Source organism: Hippopotamus amphibius, chromosome 3, assembly GCF_030028045.1.
Source record: "Hippopotamus amphibius kiboko isolate mHipAmp2 chromosome 3, mHipAmp2.hap2, whole genome shotgun sequence".
NCBI lineage: Eukaryota > Metazoa > Chordata > Mammalia > Artiodactyla > Hippopotamidae > Hippopotamus > Hippopotamus amphibius.
The window spans coordinates 178,768,412-178,792,044 of NC_080188.1; the positions used below are offsets into that span (position 1 = coordinate 178,768,412).

A 23,633-nucleotide genomic window follows, 5' to 3' on the forward strand; every position below is an offset into this window, starting at 1 on the left:
CTGTCTTTCAAAGCATCAGCTCCCTTCCTTCACCACCACCACCCAACATTCATTCTGTTTTGTTCAGTCTCCTTTGACTTATCAACATTGAACACAATCTGTATTTCACTTATCTTGTTTTTGTCTCCCTCTTCCCTCCGCTCTCTGCCCCGCCCTGCAGCCAGGGTGGAAGGGGTTTTACCTGTGTGTTCCCTGCTTTATCTCCTGCCCCTACAGTATGTGACCCAGCTGGAATTCAGTATTTGTTTAATAAATGAATCATACAGTCAGTTCACTTTAATGGGTGGGGGAAGGTACTATATAATAGATTGGAAAAATAAAGAGAACAGTCCTATGCTTGTCTTTACTTCCTGATGTTAAAATGGCTACCTTATAATACTTTTTCATTATATTTATACACTCATTTCATTTTAATTAACTCCTTCACTGAAACACAGCAGTGTCAGCTGTATCAACAAAATAACACACTAGTTCTACATCTTGGCATTTAACTTCGGGAAGGTATAATACCTTAAACTTCTTAGAGTTCTTTCAGTTTTCATGAACCAAAAAAAAAAGATTTCTTTCCCCCTAAATGAACCAGGTTAATGCAGGAAAGAACCGACACTGGGTAACGACGAAGAGCTCAACAGCCCTGCTCATCTGGGCCTGCGGTGCCTCCCTGCTCCCTTCCCCTCTTCCCCTGAGGGGGTCTGAAGGCTGAGCCTCTGGAGAAAGCAAGGATGGGACAGCCAGAACCCCACTTCATAGGGCCACTTCACCTGAGATGGGCCCACTCCCATCAGTGACTCACCCCAGGCAGGCCAATGAGGAATTCTGAGGAGGAAATATGTGAAATATGAATAAACAAACACATGTATAAACAGACCACTGCTCCCCCTTGAGAAATGCTGACAGAATGTCACCTGGCAGGACTTTTCTATCTTTATTTTCAGTATTAGACCATGTACATGCACCCAATCACCATGGGTGATACTGACATTATCTACACGCCTGTCCTATTGGGGTGTTTCTCAACTTTTCCTACAAAATGACACAAGTTTATTTTTATGCACACATTGTGATTTAAAAAATGCCTTATTTTCTAAAGTGTGATAACTCTAGAAGATAAGGAAATATTTCTGAATATGATTTTATTTGAGTGCATTTATATAGTACAAAGTTTCCAAAGTACAAAGTTTTCTGCAGAGTACTGTATAGCGATAATGATGAGGTCTCTAGGTCAGCTCACACAGTACACAACACTGCAGCGTGCTGGATAACACCGTGAATAAGACATATGCAGGCCGACTGAAACCCTACTTCAAGATTAAAAGGTGAGAAGTACCAATAAGCATAAGTAGAAACCAAACAGGTCAAGGAGCGGTGAGTATTTAATGAATTCATGTAGCATAAAACAATTGATGCAAAAGCATGTCATTTTAAAATATAACTGTGAAGAATTATGATTTTACATTGTATTAACCTTGTTACTGGCTTAATAAAAATAAAAATATTTATCGAAGAACAAAGAAAATTCCAAAGAAATGGTAAGTAAAATCACTTTTATTTTCAGAAATAAATAGGTATTTCAGTATATAAACAACACTTTTAGCAGGCTATGTTAGCTGTCATTATCTGGTTTAAACTAAGTGTGCAATAGTTAACACAAACTGTTACATCTCTCTATGACATTCATGCAACTTCTTTATATTTGTTAACTTCCCCAAATTTCCAACACCATTTCAAAGAATATTATATATAATGGGGTAGTTTAGTCACAAAGTGTTACCTTTGCTGAGTCAACAGAATATTTACTATCTGCTTATGTTAAAGTTGCCAATTACTGATTAAATGTAATACCAGTATTTACTGCACTTTACAGAAGCACTGAGCATAAGACTTGTTTTCATTCCATATATGGTCGTATGACCCATAAAAATGTTACTGTGAAAATTTAGTAACTAGGCTAATGAGCACTAGTTCCTCAAATAAATAGATCTTACAGGCCAAGAGTAAGAAGCTGGCATCAAGTACTGTTTACAGTTTTGTCAGTAAACGGCACAGAGCACAGAAAATACAGTGAGATTCAAGTGTTTTTCCCATAAACAACGAAACTAAATGTCTGTTCAGTTATTACTCCACTTATTCTGGAAGCTGCAGCTTCAAATATTAAATATTATATAGCTAGGAGTAATTCGCATTTCCACGTACTAAAAAAAAACCTCACTGATTCTATGTCGCATTTTCCCCCAGGAGTATAAACTATGATTTAAGTAATCGTTTATTTGAACACAATATTGATTCAGATAGGCATAATCTATTTTTCATAATAAAATGTTTATTCCTATCTCAATACTTTATGCAGATTTTACTTATTTCTCAGAGAATTGCTGTGTGGATTCAAAGGCTTATTTATGTAAGTGCTTAGCACAGTGCCTGGCATGGACTAAGCTCTCAACATACACTACTGTTACTATTTCTATTATTTGAATCGATCTGTCATTTATAAAAGAAAATTTAGCTACCGCCCCAGGTGAATAATTAAAAGATAAACCTATAGGTGTTAAAGTATCATGTATTCACTATTTCCCAGGTTTGCGTACATACTAAACTATTTCAGATATTACAAGCTATTTTTAAGATATACTATATCTGTCTGCTAAGTTTTTGCTATGGCCTTCGGCCTAAAGCAATACAATTCTGAAGGATAAGTGTATTAGAAAACCATATAAAAACCATGTACACTGAAATCGGGTAACAAAGGCATTTTACTCTAACTTCTATTAACAAAGAAGTAGAGATTTACCAATGTAATTCAGGACAACCTATCTTGTTTAGGTTTAAAGTTCTTTCTTTTCATCATGCACTATTTGACTTCTGCAAAAACATTTTCACTCTGTCTTCTCACATAGAAACACTAAGAGCTGTTACAAAGTTCTGTCCCCTAAGTAAAAAAATCCATTAGAAAAAGTACTTTAAAAATACTGTAGGTTTGTTTATTGAAACTGAAATGAAGTGCAGGATTACCAATATAGGAGTAAGTTCTTAAATGGTCTCACCATACCTATAAACACTGATATGCAAGTAAATTATAGATTCCAACATGTATAAGGGATTTGGTATGAAGATTTTTTGAGCTTTAAAAGTGATTTTTTTTTTCCCCACCAGAAAAGGTAACTGACACAGAACATAACAAGTCTGTGCTACAAGTGACATAATGGAGACTGGAAAAAACTATCTCTGTTAAAAATCGACTCCTGTCATTCTTCTTGTATCAAATAAGAGGGAGGAAAATAAACTTTTCTGTGAAGATAGAAAAACACACCTGAAAACACACGATTCTGGCCTATAGGGTATTAACCTGAAACTTAGTACTACCCAGAGTTCGGGCAAAAAAACCCAACCCCCAAATATGCCATTTAGAGGCACAATAAAAATCTTTCACAGGTTGTCCTGATTAAAAAGGAGTTTGGAAACAAAGCATGAAACATCTCCACTTTGTTAAAAATCAAGAACAAATAAACTGAAGGCAGATTCCCTCCAAATGTACTAAATTAATCTACAGGTTTCAAAGAAATCATTTCAAGAAATATGAAGTTCCATGGTTTATCTTATCTACTGCAAGAGAAATTCAAAGTGCACGCTATACTGTATCAATGTATTTTAGGAGATATAGCACCCAGTGTCCTTTTGAGGTTTGATATCTGGTTCTTTCACAGGCTTCACCACTTCTTCTGGTTTGGGTTTAGCCTACAGAGAAAGAAAAATACAGTGTAAGTACATAAACTAAGATGTGGAAAACAAACACTAGATCTATTCCATGTCAGACTAATATAAAGATGATATATTAAAACACACAACACTGAGATTAACAAAGCTATGCCATAAGCTGCATACCAACCAATTCAATTAAAGACGTAAGAGGAAAGCAACATTTCAGTGAAGACGAAAACCTGGATGGGGGGGGGGCAAAAATCAAGCTCTCACTCTTTCTGAGGAGGGAGAAATGGAGCCTTCAGTCTATGCACGTGGAACCCTTGTGTTCGAAGATTACTTCCAACTTAAGTAACCCTTAATAACAGACTACCTCCTAGGACATTATTTAAGAGGCTGAACAGGATGCAAAAATTGTTATTTTTAAGGGATAATGGTTTCTGTATGGGTAGAAAATTATATATATAAAAAAACAACCAATCTCAAGGAAGGAGCTATGGCTAAAAAATAATTCCTACCCCCTTTTTTCACAGACCCCTTGTCTTTTGGTAGCCGAACCTCAAAATTTCCACTTAATCTACCATTTGATTTAGTACACTAAGATGTACTTAGATATAAATGAATAAAAGCAGTCTTATTTTACCCCTGCATGATTTCACAGAATGTTGAAATTAGGTCAAATCTTCAAATACCATGCACTACGCTAAATCAAAACCAGCACTGCTATAGCAATATAAAACTGGATGAGCCATCCTTTTTAGACCTCTCCCTCCCCCCCCCCACTCTTCTTAAAGGAGGCTCTGACGAATTGTAAAAAGGCAAGATAATGTATTGAAAACACCATCAGTCAACTATGTAAAAAATCAGAAGACAATTAAGGCCTAGAGGTTTATCTTTGAGAGAGTTCTACAACAGATTTTACACCAAGCACTGTAATTAGCTAATTTAACATTTAGACAAACATGTATCTATTTAAATAGAGGACAATATCAAACTGTGAAGTCTGAATTCTCTTCTTAAATTTCTGTGAATGAATGGAAAAAACCCAATCTCGTACACTGTCATCCTTGGGTCTTTTGGTGAGATCAAAAGCAGCCAACGTTTCTGATGTCCAGTGAGTGCTTGTAGGAGGAAATTCGAAAGGTACGGGCTCTACGAGACCGTAATTTGCTTTGAGTTCCAGTTGTGGGGCTTCTGTTGGAACTTTTTGAAAGTAACTGCAAAAAGCAACAGAAACAGCAATTCATTCATTTATCTGTTAACTATTTGAGTGTCTATTTATGTCCAAGACCCTGTGCAAGAAAATGACAATTTAATGATGAATCACACAGAGAAGAAATTCCTGCCTCATATAGCTTACAGATGAGTAGGTGACAAAGTCAAGAAACCCTGTCAACTACAGTGCAATGTAACTGATGCTATGAGGGATGTAGAGCACCGTGAGAATACAAAAGAGGGGCAATTAACTCAGATTTGGGGGGTCAGGGATGCTTTCCAAAGGAAGTGATGAAAGTTAAACTGGGCATGTTCAAGGAAGTGAAAGAGCGCAGCATGACCAGATGCAGAATATAAAGGGAAGAATGCAAGAGACAAAAGCAGGGACAAAATTAATTCTGCCAACCTCCACAGGTGCTGATGTACAGTTTGAACAACACTGATTTAATGATGGAAAACTGCTTGACAGGACTGAGAGAACATTAATTCCCCTGGTTTACACGTGGCTGAAACCATATGAGATGAATATGCCAAGAGAAGATATGTACACATCACTTAATGCAAAGAAGGAATGGCAGGGAAACAAAGGTAAGAGAAAGGACAGTAGAAGTGCTATATGTTAATAATGCATGTTTGAATTTTAAAATCTGGTTTTCCATGTTATCAGAAGCAGAAGAGAAGTTAGGTCCAACACAAGTCAACTCTACCACCAATTTAAATAGAAAGTTAACGCTCAACTTCAATGCAACTTGATATAAAATATATGGGAATTGAGACTAACAAATTTGTGGTATTATCAAGACAATATTACTATTTAAACATTATAAATACGTTCGGCACCTTTGGGGGATCTGTTTCGGAACCCCAGAAGATACCAAAATCCACAGATGCTTAAGTCCCTTGTGTAAAAGAAGTAGTACTTGCACATAACCTATGCACATCCTCCCATAAACTTTAAATCATCTCTAGCGTTACTCAAAATACCTAACAGGATGTAAATGCTATGTAAATAGTGGCTGGCCTGCAGCAAATTGAAGTTTTGCTTTTGAGGACTTTCTAGAATCTTCTCCCCTCCCCTGAATATTTTCCATCTGTGGTTGGTTGAATCACGCATGTGGATGTGGAACCCACAGAATACAGAGGGCCAACTGCATATACTATACTATTATTAATATCACTAAAATCCTACTGAACTGTACTCACATAAACCCATTTTCTCTCTGACATTTTTCTAGGGTGTTCTTCACAAGACTTCCAAGTTTCCTAAAGAACAAGTGTCCCGAAGGTTTCACTGTTGGTCCAGGTCCTTTGGTTTCTCCATATTCTTTGCATAATGCTTCTGCCTTTGCATAATCTGCATGTGAAAGGGATATATCGTCATTTGATTATAATTAATTATTATTTATACTAAAAAGGCTATCAATCAGAGATGCTCTTTAACTAGTATAAGAGCAATACCAACAACAGTATAAGGGGTAGGCAGGTATTTTCTGCAAGTTCTAGGTTTCTGAAGCACTTTTTTCTTTCCTCCAATTACTTCACCAATTCTCATGCTCTTTCACGAACTCGGCCAAAATCTCTTTTAACTGCCCATTCCCCTTATGATCAAACAGTTTTGAAAAGAGGAGTTAATATTCTGGCAGGAATACTTACATTTTTCTGCCTCTTGGAGAGATCTAATTGCTTCACCACATTTATCACTAGCCAACAAAGTCTGACCGTGATAACAATAAGCCTGATAAAAGAAACAAATTTTTATTCATTCTCTCCTCAAGTGATGCTTTCCACTATCGTTGTTTTCTATATGCATCAAATAAAATGCCCTTGTCCATTGTTTGAAGTATCAATGCAATCCCTTACATTTCTTTACTTGAATACGCTTTCCCTCATCTTTGTTGGTCTAAAAAGTGGAATTATGTCAAGCCTTGTAATCACAGACTGAGAGCAAACAGTATTTGCTGAAACCTATTTTTAAAATTATGGCAGAGTGGATAAAGGAGGGAAATTACTGTGCTAATGCAGAAGGAGAGGGAGGGAGGATTTTGAAGTTAAGGACTAAACAGGTTTTAAAGACAATGTTACCAGCCTGGAGTAGGACATGTTTACTCTTTAAATGTCTACATCAATACAGCGATTGCACATGGTCTTATGCGTGTGTTTGAAAGCAGATTATAAGGTATAAGGTATCTTATTTATGATTCTTCACCAAGCCAGGTGATATATTGTATGGTTATGTCTTAAGATTAGAATCAGTAAATATCTTTCTCAATGATATTTTGAGTAAATATCTTTCTCAGGGATGAAACTGGAGAATTCGCATGAAGTTTGCAGAAGCTTCCAGCTTGAAAGTGGGTTTGACTCAAACAGTAATTCCATTGCTATAACCCAGCTCTGCATCATCTCCTTCCACCCACTTTACTCCACAATGGCTGCACTGACAGTCAGGGAACATTTACTGAGAGCTGTCCATTATTTGTAAAATGCTAATGAAGAGTCTGGCAAGATGACAGAACTAGCACTCAAGGGGCTGGAGAGACAGTAATTTACATTGTTTCTGGGCTAAACATACTTACATAAGCTGTGTAGAAACACATTTTCAAGTGAAGATATTTTCTCCATTTAGCAGAGTATGCAGGCTCCAAACTGGATAAAGCATGATCTAAAGTTACATTTTAAAAAGCAAAATATAATTTCACCCTGATTCACTAGAAGACTTGTAGTTCATGTGTTCAGATGCTAAAAGCAGAATGCCATTCAAGTCTAAAACCCAAGCATTTACACTTTAAAAACCTTGCTTTATTTAAAGTGACTTATTTTCCCATAACTGTATTTTAACTACATAATAAGACTGGTTAAATACCATGGCACCTCTTTGATTTGATGGTTAATGTAATTTAAGTTTGAGATAATGATAAAAACAGATATGACTAAGAACTTCAAGGTAAATATGAATACTACCACAGTATCTCTTTTAAACATTTTACATAATACAGCAATGCAAAGAGTAGTCTAGTCGCCCCAGTCAGAAACAAGGATACTCTTCTAACCCTCATTCACCACCCCACCCCTGCATCTTGTATAAAACACACACGCTCGTATATCCCACCAAACACCTTTTGAATCTATTTCTTCCTCTCCATTTCCTACTCTGCTATCTTTGTCAAAGCTTTCATCATTTCTTCCACAGTACTTAGGGAGAAATGATTATAGTCTAAGTAGAGTCAGCCTACTACTCCTTCACTAGTAAGCCCATTTCTCATCTTGCAATGATAGGGACCTTTCTTAAACTCAGGTACAATCAAGTCAGACTGACTATGTATCTTTTAAGGGGTCCCAAATATCTACTGAATGAAGGCCAGACTTCTTAAATAGGCTTACGAACCAATTTGTAACCTCACACATGCATACTTTCCTAACCTTTGCTCCTACCACTCATCCTGTTTCAGCTAAAGCATCCGTCTAAAGGTCCCAGGATGTGCTAAGTTCTTTCTAATCTCTGTATATACTACAGAATGTTCTACTCTTTCCATATGCTAAAGCATCCCAGCAAACTCAGAATTTACATATTTCAAAATAAGGCTAAACCACCACCTTCCTCTAGAAAGCCTCCTGTAGCATGCCCAGATCCTTAAGGTTTTTATTTCACCCCGTAACAAACCTTATTTCATACTATAATAATGTGATTACATGTTTGTCTCCTTCCCTAGGCTGTGAATCTGTATAACCAGTAACTAAAAGAGTAACCATTCCATAAATGGAAACATATGCATGTTTTCTAAATAAGTGACTGAAAAGAATAATAGGTTAAGGAGAAGATCTGAGCGCTAATCCCAGCCTCCCACTTGCTAGTAGTTAAATTACAGATTAGTTATGTTAATTCTCTGGATTCGTTTCTCATCTAATAAGGATAGTAACTAAAAGGTTGTTATAAAGATCAAAAACATTTCAAAGAAAAACAGCTATTTATTAGATATAACTGCTTAAAAAGGTTAGCACGGTCCTTTTCACTAGAAGTTATGAAGCATATTAACTGTGAACAGCTCTAATTCTTTTATTTCCTTTTAAACAAGACTAATAAAATAATGCAGATATTATTCCAGCTTTGCAAATATTGAAACAACTGGAGAGTCCTTTGTTTTGCTTGTTCCCTACTAAACCAAAAGCTTAATGTGAAAATCTAAAGAGTAAAAAATATGACAGAACTATAAACTTACCAGCTTTTTGATAGAAATTGGCTGTTTCATATGCCAGGGCAGCAATTAGTCCAGGAGCATGTTTCAGCTCAATTGCTCGAGCAATTGTTACTGTAACAAAACACAATGAAGTGAATGTATGATTAAGTTCACTTGCATTCACCTTAAGTTCAGTTATAACAGCAAAAGACCGTCTCATATCTATTGGGATTTTAATCCAGCTTGTGAAAAGCTTTAACATGAATAGTATGCTACAGAAAATGCAAACATAAACAAACAGAAAACACTGTGCTTATTGGCTCTGATACCATTTCCCTACATAAATCACTAGCCACTTACTAATCACAGAAAATCACTACTACAAAATCAAATGATATAAGAGGAAACAAACACCTTCAGGGCACTGGAGTTTGAAATAAAGAAAAACAAAAGTCTACAAAGTTTCTTTACTGTTTTCACACAAGTCTTCAATTATTTCCTGCCATTAAAAATCGAAGATTTCAAGGTGAGCCAAACAGTGGAAGAGAAAAAGAAGTGAGTGAGGTAGAAGGAGAAAAGATGAGTTACAGACTTAATTTTATGCTGCCAGAAATGGCATGAAATCAGAATCCTCTTAAAAAGAGTCATTAAACTATAAGGCCTTTTCCTGTTTTATGAAAAAAGGAGGCAAATGCTAAAGAAAAAGTCATTCCTCACTATTAATTTCCCCAATTCTGAAACTCCATTCCAGCTAATTCAGATTTAAAAAAAAAGAATTAAATGCCAATACAGACTTTCAAAAAAAAAAATCTTACAATATTTAGGATACCTTCTTGAGCTTCAGCCTGACACTGGATAATGTAAGCTTCTGTGAGTCGTGCCTCTAAATCCCTCCCCTTTTCTGCAGGTGTAATAAGCTTTGGGATATGACTTTCCTGAGAGAGAAAGAAAAAACAAAAAATAAAGAAACAAAGAAGCCAATTTTAACTCAGTTGTTAGAGATAAAGAAAATGGCAATTATGAGACATTCGATTTGGGGATTTATCAGAAATTTAGGGTACAAACAAAAATTGTGTAAAAAAAAGCAATATTAAGGTTACATAGAATAAAAGCTCCTATACCCTAAAACTTTTAAAGCTTTTTATAAACTTTTGTAAAAATAAGAAATTGAAGAGCAAAATTTGGCTCATGATAAATTGTTTAGATATGCAAGTCATATTCTCAACTTAGAAAATGTTTAGCTGAAACGGTAACCAAATTTCCCTTTTGCATGACAGCCAGAACTCTTCATTCACACTGACAGCAGCAGATGTAAAGAAGACTACAATTCTGTAGCTCACTCAGGATCACAGCTTTTTCATCACCGTAAAACTACCTCAGCCCGAGAAAACGCGACACTGGCCTCCAGGAGCCTTCAGTAAATAGAGGTTTCATACAATGAGGTGGGGGTAATTCTGGTTGGAAAATACATTAGTTTTTCCCCTAATTCCCATCACATCTCCAGGCAATTTAATATAATTAGTGTGTATTGATTGCCCTGCTGGCATTTTCACTGAAATACAGAGGATATACTCAGAAAATTCAGTTTTGCAGAATCATGACTGCTCCTGGCAGCTGCTATAGACAGCAAGGAGAGATACTCAGAACTATCAGTTTTTATCCTTTGTCTTCTCCTATATTTTCAGAAAAGACAGAAATATAAGCAGTGAAGTACCACTTGCATCATCTAACTGTAAAGTTCACTGAAGATTTTCTGAAGTGGAGACGTTTAATATTCTGTAATTGGCTGCACTCATCAACAAGGTGCTTAACGTAAGGAAAACAGAACATATGCTAGTCCTTCTACATAGTGAAATAACTCCTTCAACCCACCCTGCAAAGAAAGAAATAAAAACTATTCAAGAATTAAAGCATTAAGAATATATTTTATTATTATTTTACCTTTAAATGCTTAAAAATCCCAGCTGCAATTTTTAAGCTTCGATGGACTTCTTTCGCTTCATCCTCTGTTATGCTGAAAGACAGAGGTTACAATAGTTACAGGCTGAATCTCGTTTCTGGTATTAAAACCAACAACTAACACATTCTAATAAAACTACAAAAGTTAGTCATTTGTGTTTCTCACCATGGTTCCTTTCTTTTAACTGATTTGACACTTAAAAAACTAATAAATGCACATGAAAAATATCCAAAGAGAGGATACTACAAGTGAAAAAGAATGCTCCTGTCTGGGGTCTGGACAAAGGCTTCTTGTTTTTCCTCCCAGATAACCTTCTGTGCATCAACAAGCATAAACCAATACACATTTAATGCATGCATATACTTAAAAAGCACATACATACACAATATTCACCACTTGGCTCTTGCTTTCATCACCTAAATTACTTCAGAGACAATTTTACAACAGCACGTACAGTTCAACTCCATTTTTAAATGGCTGCATATTAGTCCCATGTTCAGGTGCACCATAGTTGTTGCCAGTTTCATATTGCTAATATCCACTTGTACTATTATAAAAATTGTATCTCATTTTATTTCACAATTTCTTAACCCTTCAAAACATCTTTCATATATTTACAAGCCTTTGTATTTTACTGTGAATTGCCTGTTTATATCCTTTGCTTATTTTCAATTGATTTATTGATCTTTTCCCTGTTGATTTGTAAGAGCATACACTATAAAAACAAATTGTCATATGCACTACAATTTTATTGATCAATCTGTCATTTGTTTTCTAATTTTGTTTATGGTACCTTAATGTGGTCAAATAGTCAACCTTTCCCTTTCTTGGTTTGGGGTGTTATTCAGAAAGACCATCCCCCATGACAAGATTATTAAAAAATTTTCCCCTTTTAATAGTGGGCTCCATAATTCTGATACTTAACATACAAACATTATGAGGCAACATTACATTTATCAGAAGAGGTACTTTTCATCAGTGGCCTAGACTTTCTAATAATGAAGCTCCACATGTTTGAAAAATAATACATATGCATAGAACCCTCCCCTTTTAACTTACTTTTCTTTTCCAGCCAGTCTTGAAGCGTATTTGGTGTACCACAAAGCTACATTAAATCCCATGGAAATTAATTCAAACACAGCATCCTGCTGAGCACTAAAATCACAAACACGATCATTAAGTACTGTCAATGACTGCGACCTCTAAAAGAAGCTTACTACACATCTTACAGTCATGAAGAGCTAAATGCTAACTGAAAAATGAAGAGAAGAGTCCTTGTGTTTAATATAGGTGGGGGGACATGACACAAGCGCACACACACACAATTAACAATGAATGACTAAACATAATGGCCTAGGATGTACTTCATAAGAGTAAACATGAGAATAGTAGTTCCCAAAGGTTACTGTACACTGAATAGCTTTAAAAATACAGATTACTGGAACTTACCTCACAAAGAAAGTCTGGGAAGTGCCCAGAATCTGCATTTTTAACAAGTAGCCAGTTGATTCTGGAGCAGGTGATGCTTATAACACATTTTAAGAGAATGGATTTCAGAGGAGAGATCATTTCAGGCTAGAATGATTCAAGAAGGCTTAATGGTATAAACAGAATTTGATTTGTGCTTTGAAAGACTAGGCTAGGAAGGAAGCAGAAGGACATCCCAGATGAGGGAATGATGACTGTTAAAGCACAAGAAAGGACAGAGATTTTTCTGTTAGCAGTGACCTGACTAGCTTGACCGAAGGAGCAGGAGAGCAAAAAGCCAAGCTGATGTGAAACTGCAGAAAATTCTGAATGCCAAGCCAATTAATATACTACAAAGAAAAAGGTCTCAAAAATAAGTATATTTTATATCTTATTTTTTACTTCAGATTCCATAACTGAACATGACAGAAAGATGGCAAAAAGCTCACAAAGCAAATAATATTTTTATTCACTATTGTTCTGATAAGACCCTGAAAATTCTTTGTACGTTATCTCACTTATCTCAAATGATGAAGTAAAAAACCAGAAGTAATACCCTTATTTACACCCATAACACTAAAGATACAGAAAAATTACCCAAAGGGAAGAAACCAGAATCATGACTCTGCTTTGTATTTTTTATTTAATTGTTGCTGCCATCTTAAAAGGAATAGAGACACGGAAACTTTTTAGATTTAAAAAAAAGTTTTGTTGCTAAACATGTAACCCAAAAATAACTTATAAACTATCCTCTTTAATATACGTTACACATAAATATGACAGTTATGAAGAAGCTTCTTAAAACAGTTTACCATATCAAAAAATTTAAGGCATAGTTTAATAGTTTAATAGCTTATTCTTTTCAGCACTGAGAACTTGCTAATGAATTATGTCTAGTAATTACATCCAGTAATTCTGGTAATGGTGATCCAGGAGGCATATCTAATTTATAACTTAAATACCTTTAAATAATAAGATAGCTTTGCTAACTTTTATGAAGTCTCATGAATAGCTCTTTTCTGTTTACCCATCGTTTATTTCAATCTGCCTTGCTCCCAAACACTCCATTTCCATTGCACCACATATAGGTAGTAGCTGAGATGCATACAGTTGAAAAAACATTTTTCAGAACATATATTATCACAGCACACTTTCCATTGAGTAAGCAGCAATCAACAATTAAACAAAAATCTTAGAGGTACTGAATATTCAACATCATAACTTAAGGCCTTTGTACACAATTCTTCACTGTCTCATAAAAGTATGCTGAGAAATGCTGTTACAAGGAATGAAAATTTAGCATGGTGGGGAAAAGTGCCAAATTGATGTAATACAAAATACTTTAGAATCTGCTAAAGTTCTGTAATATAATAATGGCAGAGGTTTAATTCTTTAAAAAGTTTTTTTAAGGAAAATATTCCTTAATTTTAGGTGAAGTACAAAAGGGTAAATAAAGAAAAAGAGAAAATGAGGACTTAATTGGAAAAGCTTCGTATTTCAGAATATTAAAATTTGGAAAGGAACCACAGTCCCCAGCTTCCTACTCAATTTATGAATTCTATTACATACAAAAATCCCAAGGAAGGAAGGAAACTAACACTTACTGAATGTCTATTAGATGCCTGGCATTATATTAGTCCCTTAATACAAAATCTCCTATTTCGTTCCTCACAAAAGCCCTATACCTGTAACCCCAACATACAGTTGAGGAAGCAGATGTTCACACAGGAGAAGCTCTGAGGTTGATCTACATGTGTATGAATCTGAAGTCCATACTCCTTCCACTGTAATGCCTGCCCTGGTTGTTCAGCAATCCCCATTTCCTTCCCTTCTGCCTTTATAAAATGGTAATTCTAAAGTAAATTGAGATAAAGATACATGACCATTTAAACAACACAATGGTGATTAAAAAAAAAGTTAAAAATTTAGCACCATTATGATCGGTTTCCTGTTATAATTAGATCTAACTAGTTTTAAGTGAATGAAGAGAAAGTTCCAAAGGAAAGTTTTTAAGAAGAGCAGAAACAGTGAAATTAGGAAGAAAACAAATATAGTACTGTGAGTCAAAAGAGTATGGAGATGGGGTGGAACTGTGGAAAAAGAGAGAAAGAAGGAGATTGACTGAAGACATCTGAACTATCCATCAGAAAAGTAGTGGAAAAACTAAAATTCTGCTCTCCTTGAAGGGAGGCAAAGACCAAAAGCTAGGTTTGGGTTCCAAATTCCCAAACCATTCTTTGTGTGTTATTAAAAGTCAAGGCTGTTCAATCTAGTTAATATTTATATTGATTATCTCAAAAATGATTTGGTTCAAGAGAAACAAATTCTGTTTTTACTTCATAGACTACATTAGGAGTTTGGGGCAAAAGTTTTTCATTAATTTCCTGATAAGGGAAAATGCTGATCAGACATATTTCTTCCACACAGAGGCTATGAGTTAACCACTAGCTAAACAGTTACAAAAATGGCTTGAATTCAGTACCATTGTGGCTGCTTACCTTGGAACCTGTCCCTGTAATGTATCAGTCCACTTGAAATTCTGAATATATCGTAACTTGCTTTCCTGGGTAGACTCATCCAATGAATTAATGAAACCTATAAAAGTGCAGAAAATATTTTCAGTTTTATAGGAAATATCAAGTGTTACGTTTAGAACATTTTTCAGATAATGACTTTTTCAGCTACCCAAATGAAACTCCTAGCCCTTCTCTCCCCTTCTCCTAAGGTAACATAATATGAAATATGCAACACATTTAATTTTCAAAATGTTAGAAGGACCACATACCACCCTTACAGTCTCACATTTCTGAAACTCAAGCAAACCGAAAAATATAGCCTAGAAGATCAAACTATTCAAATTTGAAAAGTCTAAGAATCAAATGTGAACTTCTGCATAGTTGACTTTTTAAAACCTAAATTCATTTAAATAACTAACCTTGTAAAAGTGAAAAGTATGAATCTGCTGCATTCTTCATCACGTCTGGATTACAGCTCAAATCAGTGAACAGTTCAAGCAGTCGTGCTCTAGATGATCTCAAGTCACTTATAAGAGACAGAAATGTTAAGTAAGCTGTATTACAATGAATCTATGTAAAAGTGGTTTAAAAGTTGCAATTGTAAAAGCTCAAACACACACACACACCCCCCTCCTCTAAGATATTACTAAGTATAAAAGAATGAATTCAATTAGGACTAACATTGGAGGTAAGTGAAATTTCTAGTAACAACTGTTTTAGAAGTTGTATTAAAATAAACTCAGTCCAGCTAAAGGAGTGAATCATGAATATAATTATATAATAAAAATATAAAGCAAGTTTTAATTTTAAAAAATCAAACTAATGCAGCTTTTAAGATGGTAGGAAGGAATTAAGAATGAGTAAATTAATCTGACCAGTTCACAATAAAAATGTTTTGAAAAATGGAAATTTAACATATGTGCATAATTTTAGTATCCCCTTAAAATTTCAAAATTTGACATTATGTCAAAATATACTTAAGGACTTCCCTGGTGGTGCAGTGGTTAAGAATCTGCCTGCCAATGCAGGGCACACGAGTTCGAGCTCTGGTCTGGGAAGACCCCACAGGCTGCAGAGCAACTAAGCCCATGTGCCACAACTACTGAGCTGTGCTCTAGAGCCCGTGAGCCACAACTACTGAGCCTGTGTGACACAACTACTGAAGCCCGTGCTCCACAACAAGAGAAGCCACTGCAATAAGAAGCCCACGCACTGCAGTGAGGAGTAGCCCCCGCTCGCTGCAACTGGAGAAAGCCTGCGCACAGCAGCAAAGACTCAATGCGGCCAAAAATAAATAAATAAATAAAAACATATATACACTTAAGTACAAAACCATATTTTAAAATTGCATTCTATAATACAACACACACACAAATATGCAAAAACATGTGCCCATCAGTCTTTTTTTTTTTTTCAATTGGGGTATAGCTGCTTTACAATGTTGTGTTAGTTGTGTTAGTTTCTGCTGTACAACAAAGTGAACCAACTATATCTATACATATATCCCCTCCCTCTTGGGCCTCCCTCCATCCCACCCATCTAGGTCACCGAGCTGAGCTCCTGCGCCACACGGCCAGTTCCCACTAGCTATCTGTTTTACACATGGCAGCCACTAGTCATTTTGAAACTGCTCCCTCTTCTCCATTCTCCTTTACTTCTCTGCAGCTATAAATGTTGCAGATATTTATTGTTTCTTGCTTGAAATTCTTTTCTCCCTTGATTCCAGTAACACTAAAATTTCCAGATTCTCCTCTTATCTCTAAAAGTTCCTCTTATGTTTTCTCCCACGTCCCCTTCACGTTCCCACCTCCAACAATGTTCAGTCTTCGGCTTTCCACTCCTCTCTCTTCTGAGGTCTCATCTACGAGTACAACTTTGCATCTAACCCTAGGTCTACGTCATCAGCTCTAACTCGGTCCTGTTCCAGTTCCACATCTAATTTCAGAAGGCTAGTTGTTTAGTGAGGGATCCAGAAATCATATTATACGGACAATGACTGAAGACAATTGTGTATACATAATTAAAGCAACACTAAATTTAAATTTAAGCATCAAGAGAGTAGGGACTGTATACCCAGAACTTAGTGCCTGGGATAAAGCGCATACTCAAAATTCTTTGTTGAGTGAAATCATACTAACATTTCAAATATTTTAAGATTTAGAAGGACTGTAATGTAGCAGTGATGCTTAGAAGGGAGCACAAACTTAATCTTGAATGGTCTAGATGGAGTGTTTATTCACTGGTACCAGCTCTAACGAGGCTGATTCCAAGAGAGTATATAGCAACAATTATATACAGCTGACCAAAAATGGGATGGGCTCCTTATCAATCTGTCATTGTTGAATTATTTAATTCAAAGCTGGGAGAGAGTAATTCCTGGACTAGGAAAAAAATCTGAATTCTTAAGGCCTATTCTAGACTTACTATTTGCTAGCTATTTCCAAGTAGGCATTGAATCATCACCTGCAAACCAACTTGTGCAAAATTATATTCATCTTAAAATGACAGACTTTGAGAAAAGTGTACATTAGAAGTGTCTAATTTATGTTATTAATTTTACAGATGAGTAATTAGATCCAAAGGAGTTACGAGACGTGCCCAATGCTACAGATGAAACAGTTAAGCTGAGACCAATGGCTAGGAGTCTAAGATTAGGGGTTAGCAAACTACCCTCTGTGACTTGTTTTTATATGGCCCACAGCTTACTTTTGTAAACATGAACAAAGAAGAATATGCAATAGCGACTGTGCATAGCCCACAAAGCCTAAAATATTTACTATTTAGCCCTTTACAGAAAAAGTCTGCTGACCCCTGGTCTAGATTAATAAGCCAGTTTTCCTACCTTTTGCTCCAATTACTTCTTTCCACAAAAAGTAGCAAGTCTCCTGATTTTCCTTTACTGGTACCAGCAATCTCTTGATCACCTAGGTTCTGTATCTCACAGACTGAACCCTTTTCAACTTTCCAGAGCAAATCAGTCAATCTGGCCAGTTGATGCCGCCTTTGAAATATCTCTTGCATCCATCTCTTTTGTTCCGGTTAAACTGCTCTACTCACATTCCCCAGAACAAAGGTTTACCTAACAGAAATGACATTCTCCTCTCCCTTCTTACTAAGTCAGGGATCAGCAAACTCTTTCTGTAAAGTGCTTGAGATAAATATTCTAGGCCTGTGGGTCATAAAGTCTCCCCTGGGAATGCTCAACCATGATTGAGTATATACTCTGTATAGAAGAAAAGCAGCCATAGACAATATGTAAATAAGTGGGGGGGGGGGGGCCTGTGCTCTAATAAAGCTTTATTTATAAAAATAAGCTGTGGGTTAATCTGCAAAACACAGTTTGGCAACCCCTGATCTAAGCCACACAATCCGTTTAAACCCCAGCTCAAGTCCCTTCTCCTACTGAACACTCTGAAGGCTATTTCAGGTCATAGGGATCTCTCCCTGCTTGGAACTCAATTAATTTACTATGTGACCAATTAACAATATCCATAAATGATTTTGTGGAATCTCTTGTACTGTTGTAACGTAGAGCTGAACTCTTTAATTGTAATGGCTTTAGCCTCTCTGGGACTCACTACCTGATCTAAAATTAGTACCTAATTTAGTATTTAAAATTTGGACCCAGTTTAAATAATCTATGACTTAACTTTCCACATGCCATTTATAAGTTTATAAGCAATCTAAGGTTAGGGATAGTGTGTTACATACTTCTGCATTGTGCATGGCCCTCGAAAGTACCTTGTATCCAAGGGTGTCTCAGTCAATACTTATGGAGATTGACTAAAACTTACCTGCAAATTTTTGAAGCAGCAGGGCCAGTGACTACGCCATAGTAGTTAAAAGGGACAGGAGCTGTGGCTTTTAATGGGTTCCTATGAAACCAATGTGTCATTTTCTCCAGATGTTTCCTACTGACAACAAAGAAATGTATAAAAGTTAAAGATAAAACATTTAATAAGTAATGTAAATAGTATTAAAATAATAATTTTTAAAGTAAAAGTTTAAAATTACTACAGGATATATACATTTTAAAATAAAATACATATAGGGGACTTCCCTGGTGGTCCAGTGGTTGAGACTCTGCACTCCCAATGTAGGGGGCCTGGGTTCAATCCCTGGTCAGGGAACTAGATTCTACATGCTGCAACTAAAAGTTCAAATGCTGCAACTAAAGATCCTGCACACAGCAATGAAGATCCCGCATGATGCAACTAAGACCTGGCACAGCCAAGTAAATAAATATTTTTAAAAAATAAATTAAAAAAATATATAAAACAGATATCTACATAAATAAAATGCTTCACTGCCACAATCAATCTTGCTTTATCTATTTATAGCAGCCTATGTTCAGACCAGGCCTATAAAAAAACAGCATTTCGAAATGTGCTCAAAGGAACTGCACTGTTAATATGCTGGAACAGCAATGTTTACACTTCAATGTGTATAATAATCACCTTGGGGCAGGGGGTGGGGGTTCTTGTTAAAATGCAGGTTCTAACTCAGCAGTCTGGGATAGGACCTGAGATGCTAATACTGCTGGTTCCCAGACTACACTTTTCTTTTTTTTAATATTATCTCATTTTATATTATTTTATTTATTTGGTTGCATTGGGTCTTCGTTGCTGCGTGCAGGCTTTCTCTACGTGTGGTGAGTGGGGGCTACTCTTCATTGCGGTGCGAGGGCCTCCAGGTGTGTGGGCTTCAGCAGTTGCAGAGCATGAGCTCAGTAGCTATGACACATGGGCTTAGTTCCTCCGTGGCACGTGGGATCTTCCTGGATCAAGGACTGAACCCGTGTACCCTGCTCTGGCAGGCAGATTCTTAACCACTGTGCCACCAGGGAAGCCCCCCAGACTACACTTTTGAGTAGCAGAGCTAAGGTTACTTTAAAGAAATAGGTTTCAAATTTCCCATGTGAATATTGCTGATGCAATTGGTTGTAGCATGAGTTCTATAATAAAGCTATTCTTTCCACAGAATAGCTAATAATGATCAATATTTTCATGATAAGAAAAAACACATGATACTTGATCAATAATGTCTATCCTTAGAATATACTTATGGTTGCCAAGGAGATGGGAAGGATTGGGAGTTTGGATTAGCAGATGCAACCTAGTATATACAGGATGGATAAACAACAAGGTCTCTACTGTAGAGCACAGGAAACTATATTCCATATCCTGTGATATATTATAATGAAAAAGAACATACACATGTATAACTGAGTCACTTTGCTGCATAGCAGAAATCAATAGAACATTGTAAATCAACTATACTTCAATAAAATTTTTAAAAAATGTCTATCCTTAAAAACCAAAATATTTTAAAAACTACCTAAGTGAAATGCCAACTTAAAAAATTGTTTCACATCTTTCAGGTTAAAAAAAAAAGGAGTGTGTCCCTTGCTTACTTAAAAGTCCTTGGGTAGATAAATGAAGATAATACAGGAAGGTGCAGCTGAAGACTTCAATATGGCAATTACATTCCAGGAAGTAGGAGACGAAAGTTTGATAAGATTTAATTAATTTGAAAGCATTATATAATGTTGTCCACTGATTTTTCTTATTGGGGGGAGAAAAACGTCGGCCGCTTAGAGTAAAAAATACCTACTTTACGCACCTCTCATCATATTTAGTTCTTCATGGTAAAACCAGCTTTACAAAGCACCAGATATTTAAGGACGAGAAAATGCATGGTGTATTCAATGAAAAACTGAGCAAGTTCACCTACAACTTAAAACATTTTAACAAGTCCTTCAAAAACATATAACCTTCTAAACATCATCCATGCAAACCTCCTTTATAACCTAAGTAAACTAAGACAGCATCTCTGTGCACATAAACCAAGCCTCCCAGAGATAATGGCACACAACACACCTGACTGTGACAACAAATTTTCCGCAAATACTCTTTTAAGGCGGCCTCCCACGTCCTGGATGAAAATGTCTGAAGCTCTGTATGTATACCTTTACTTCAAGAACTAAGAGGGTAACCGCTGTGTTCTCTGCCCCCACCCAATCTGTGCGGTCAGAGACCCGCACCCCAGTTTTCAAGAATTCCAAGGTGGGGTAGAAGGACGACACACCCACCTGCAGGTGCAAGCAGGGGTGCCTTTAAAGTCACCAGCACAACAGTCGGATCGAGGCTGCCACAGGAGGAGTTCGATCACCGACCAGGGTTCCCCACTCCAGAGACCCTGGGTCCCCCTAAGCACCCATCGCCCCCGAGCTCCGAACGTCCACTTCCTGTTTACCACCCAGCCTCTTCCTCCCGGGCCCCGTCCGGTTTAACGCCGGAAGACCTTGCGCAGGCGCACACCTTAGCGTGCCCATCCCGAACAGACATTTTTGTGGAAAGCCGAGACTATCTACCCAGGAGAGGTGGGCAGAAGGTGCCTAAACAAAACCCTATGTAACTAGAAGACCGCCCAACTGCTAGCGGAGAAGCGGGCAAGGGGACTCGGCAAATCTAGCTGTTAACACCACTGATCCGTGGGGCTAAAATGAATTTCTCTCGTTTGTTTCAAGGCACCAGAAGGAGGCTTTTTGGGGATCACTATCCCGGAGTCTGTGGAACCTGTGTAAAAAGCTTGACCCTATTGCTTGGGACTCCGGAGAGACGACAGGCGTAGGGACAGTACTGGGAAACGCCCATCCTCATGACACACTTACCGGATTTCTCGGAGTCCCCACAGCACCCCTCCAGAGAGAAGAAAGGCAATGTCCGAGTCCGCAAACGAGAAAGGGAGCTGGGGAGCCGGGATTACCGAACGAGAACGACGGGAACCAGGTCTGCGCGAGCCTGTCACGTGGCCAGGGCGGCCATGACAGCTACCGAGGCGGCAGCGCGCGCCGCTCGGGGCTTGAGGCTGCCGCGTTGTCACAGCTCACTTAAAACACTCCGTTCCTCAGCCGTTTCTTAGATGTTCCTCCACAGTCTTTCCTCTTGAACTGCGGGCTCCTCCAGAGACGAAGAGCAGAGCTGGCCGGGCCTCCCACGCCTAGGAAGAATGCCCCGATAGCAATGGCGGCCGCTCGGCGGAGCGGGGCGGCCTCAACCTAACGCGGGGCGGGACCTCGGGGGCGGGGCCTCGGCGGGGCGGCCGCTTCGGAGCCGCAAAGTTTGGCTGTGGCGGCAAATGGGCTTGGGCGGCTCCTTGGCGGGTGGCGGCGGTGGCCGTAGCGGTTCCTCCTGGCCCTGTTAATGTCGGGGCCAGGCCCGGGGAGGATGGCGCTCTAGAGCCCGGCCTTGCTGGGGCAGGGGCGGGAGGGGACGGGGTGGGGACCGGCCATGTCGGAGGTGACCCGGAGTCTGCTGCAGCGCTGGGGCGCCAGTTTTAGGAGAGGCGCCGACTTCGACTCTTGGGGCCAGCTGGTGGAGGCGATAGACGAGTATCAGATGTGAGTGACTAACCGCGGGAGCGGGCCAGACCGGCTCCAGTCGGCCGCCTCCCCCTTCTTTCTGTCGGTGTCTCTCATCACCGAGTCTGCAGCCGAGGCTTCTCAGGGTGGGGCCCCCGCAGGCACCGAGGCTGAGACCGCGCTGGCCCCGGAGACCGCGCTCCTCTCTCTGGGGCTTTTGGCTCTCCGCCTCCGCAGGGCCAGCTCGGTGCAACAGGTAGCCCTTCTTTCCGGGGGGCCGGCGCATTCGGGCTACCTGCTGAGTCCCTTGCCGCCGTCTCAGGGGTCCCCTGCTCTGCAGTCAGTTTCCTTTTCCCCTCTGCGCCGCCGCTCTCAGGTTGCCGCCCCTCAGTTTCTCTTTTAGAATCTCCGAGGAGTACTTGTGTGCTCCCCGCCCACGTTCCCGGAATGAGTGGCCTTGCGCTGTGTGCGGTGCCCTCCTCCTCCCCTGCGTAGGGGACAGCAGGGAGCTCAGGGCGCTGGTGGCGACTGAGGGGAGGGGGCGCCCCCCGGGAAGCAGCGAGGCCGGAGGTCTCTCCTCAGCCGAGAGAGACGTCCCCCCTCGCGCCCCTTCTCCACCCCTCTTTCTGGGTAGCCGTGTTTTCCCAGTGCACCTCGATTCCGTTTCGGTTTCTGAGACTGTTATTTGCTAGGCTGGGTGAGTCCCACCCACCCCCTCGCTCGGTTGCTCTGGGTGGAGTCCGCGCAGGATGTGAGCAGAAGAGAGCAAAATGTGAATTAATAGACCGCGCACCGGAGCCACCACTCCCTCCTTGGGTCCCTCCTCCTTTTCCTGTGTATAATGTATAGCCGCAGGGTACATGTGAGCACCGGGTTCTTTGATCTACCCAAGTCCGATTTCTTTCCCTTTCTGGTTTCCTCCCAAAACTTCAGGGATGTTTTTAAAATTAAAAGACGAGGTTTGCGTGTATATAAAACCTTGCTCCGTTTCTTGCACATTTTACTGAAAATAAAAACTGCCTGCGGAAACGCTATTGTTTGCAAACTATCGCCAGTGATTACTTCTTGGTTTAAAGCAAGTTATTGTTTGAAACCATGTGTAAGTAAAATCTGCCCGCCTCAACGTCTTTTGGAAAGAATGCAGGATTGGTGCTTGGAAGATCTAAATCCTGCGTTCTTTTTCTACAATAGTTACTTGTTTTTATCTGACCATTAAAATAATTTAAATGCGCGTATATTCTCTC

General features: G+C 38.6%; 2 protein-coding genes across 6 annotated transcripts in view; one reads left to right on the top strand and one right to left on the bottom strand.

Moving 5' to 3' along the window:
* Nucleotides 1–1,354: 1,354 nt before the first annotated feature.
* Nucleotides 1,355–22,032, bottom strand: BROX (BRO1 domain and CAAX motif containing). 5 transcript variants are annotated; one of them, XM_057728074.1, is made up of 13 exons: nt 21,700–22,032; nt 18,821–18,937; nt 15,446–15,552; nt 15,009–15,105; nt 12,103–12,198; nt 11,025–11,097; nt 9,913–10,018; nt 9,126–9,215; nt 7,485–7,570; nt 6,565–6,646; nt 6,115–6,265; nt 4,754–4,913; nt 1,355–3,732 (listed from the first exon to the last, which is right to left on the bottom strand). In XM_057728074.1, the coding sequence occupies exons 2-13, from the start codon at nt 18,919–18,921 to the stop codon at nt 3,646–3,648; spliced, it is 1,236 nt and encodes a 411-aa protein (XP_057584057.1). In that variant the 5' UTR covers nt 18,922–18,937; nt 21,700–22,032; the 3' UTR covers nt 1,355–3,645. The 5 variants fall into 5 exon arrangements, with proteins under 5 accessions (XP_057584057.1, XP_057584054.1, XP_057584053.1 ...); XM_057728071.1 differs by having other exon boundaries at nt 18,821–18,940; XM_057728070.1 differs by lacking the exon at nt 21,700–22,032 and adding an exon at nt 21,118–21,306.
* AIDA (axin interactor, dorsalization associated) overlaps nt 22,007–23,633 on the top strand; it is a 43,949-nt gene continuing 42,322 nt past the window's right edge. The window contains exon 1 of the mRNA XM_057728076.1: nt 22,007–22,428. Coding sequence (XP_057584059.1) covers nt 22,319–22,428 — 110 coding nt within the window. The 5' untranslated portion in view covers nt 22,007–22,318. The remainder of the gene's footprint in view (nt 22,429–23,633) is intronic.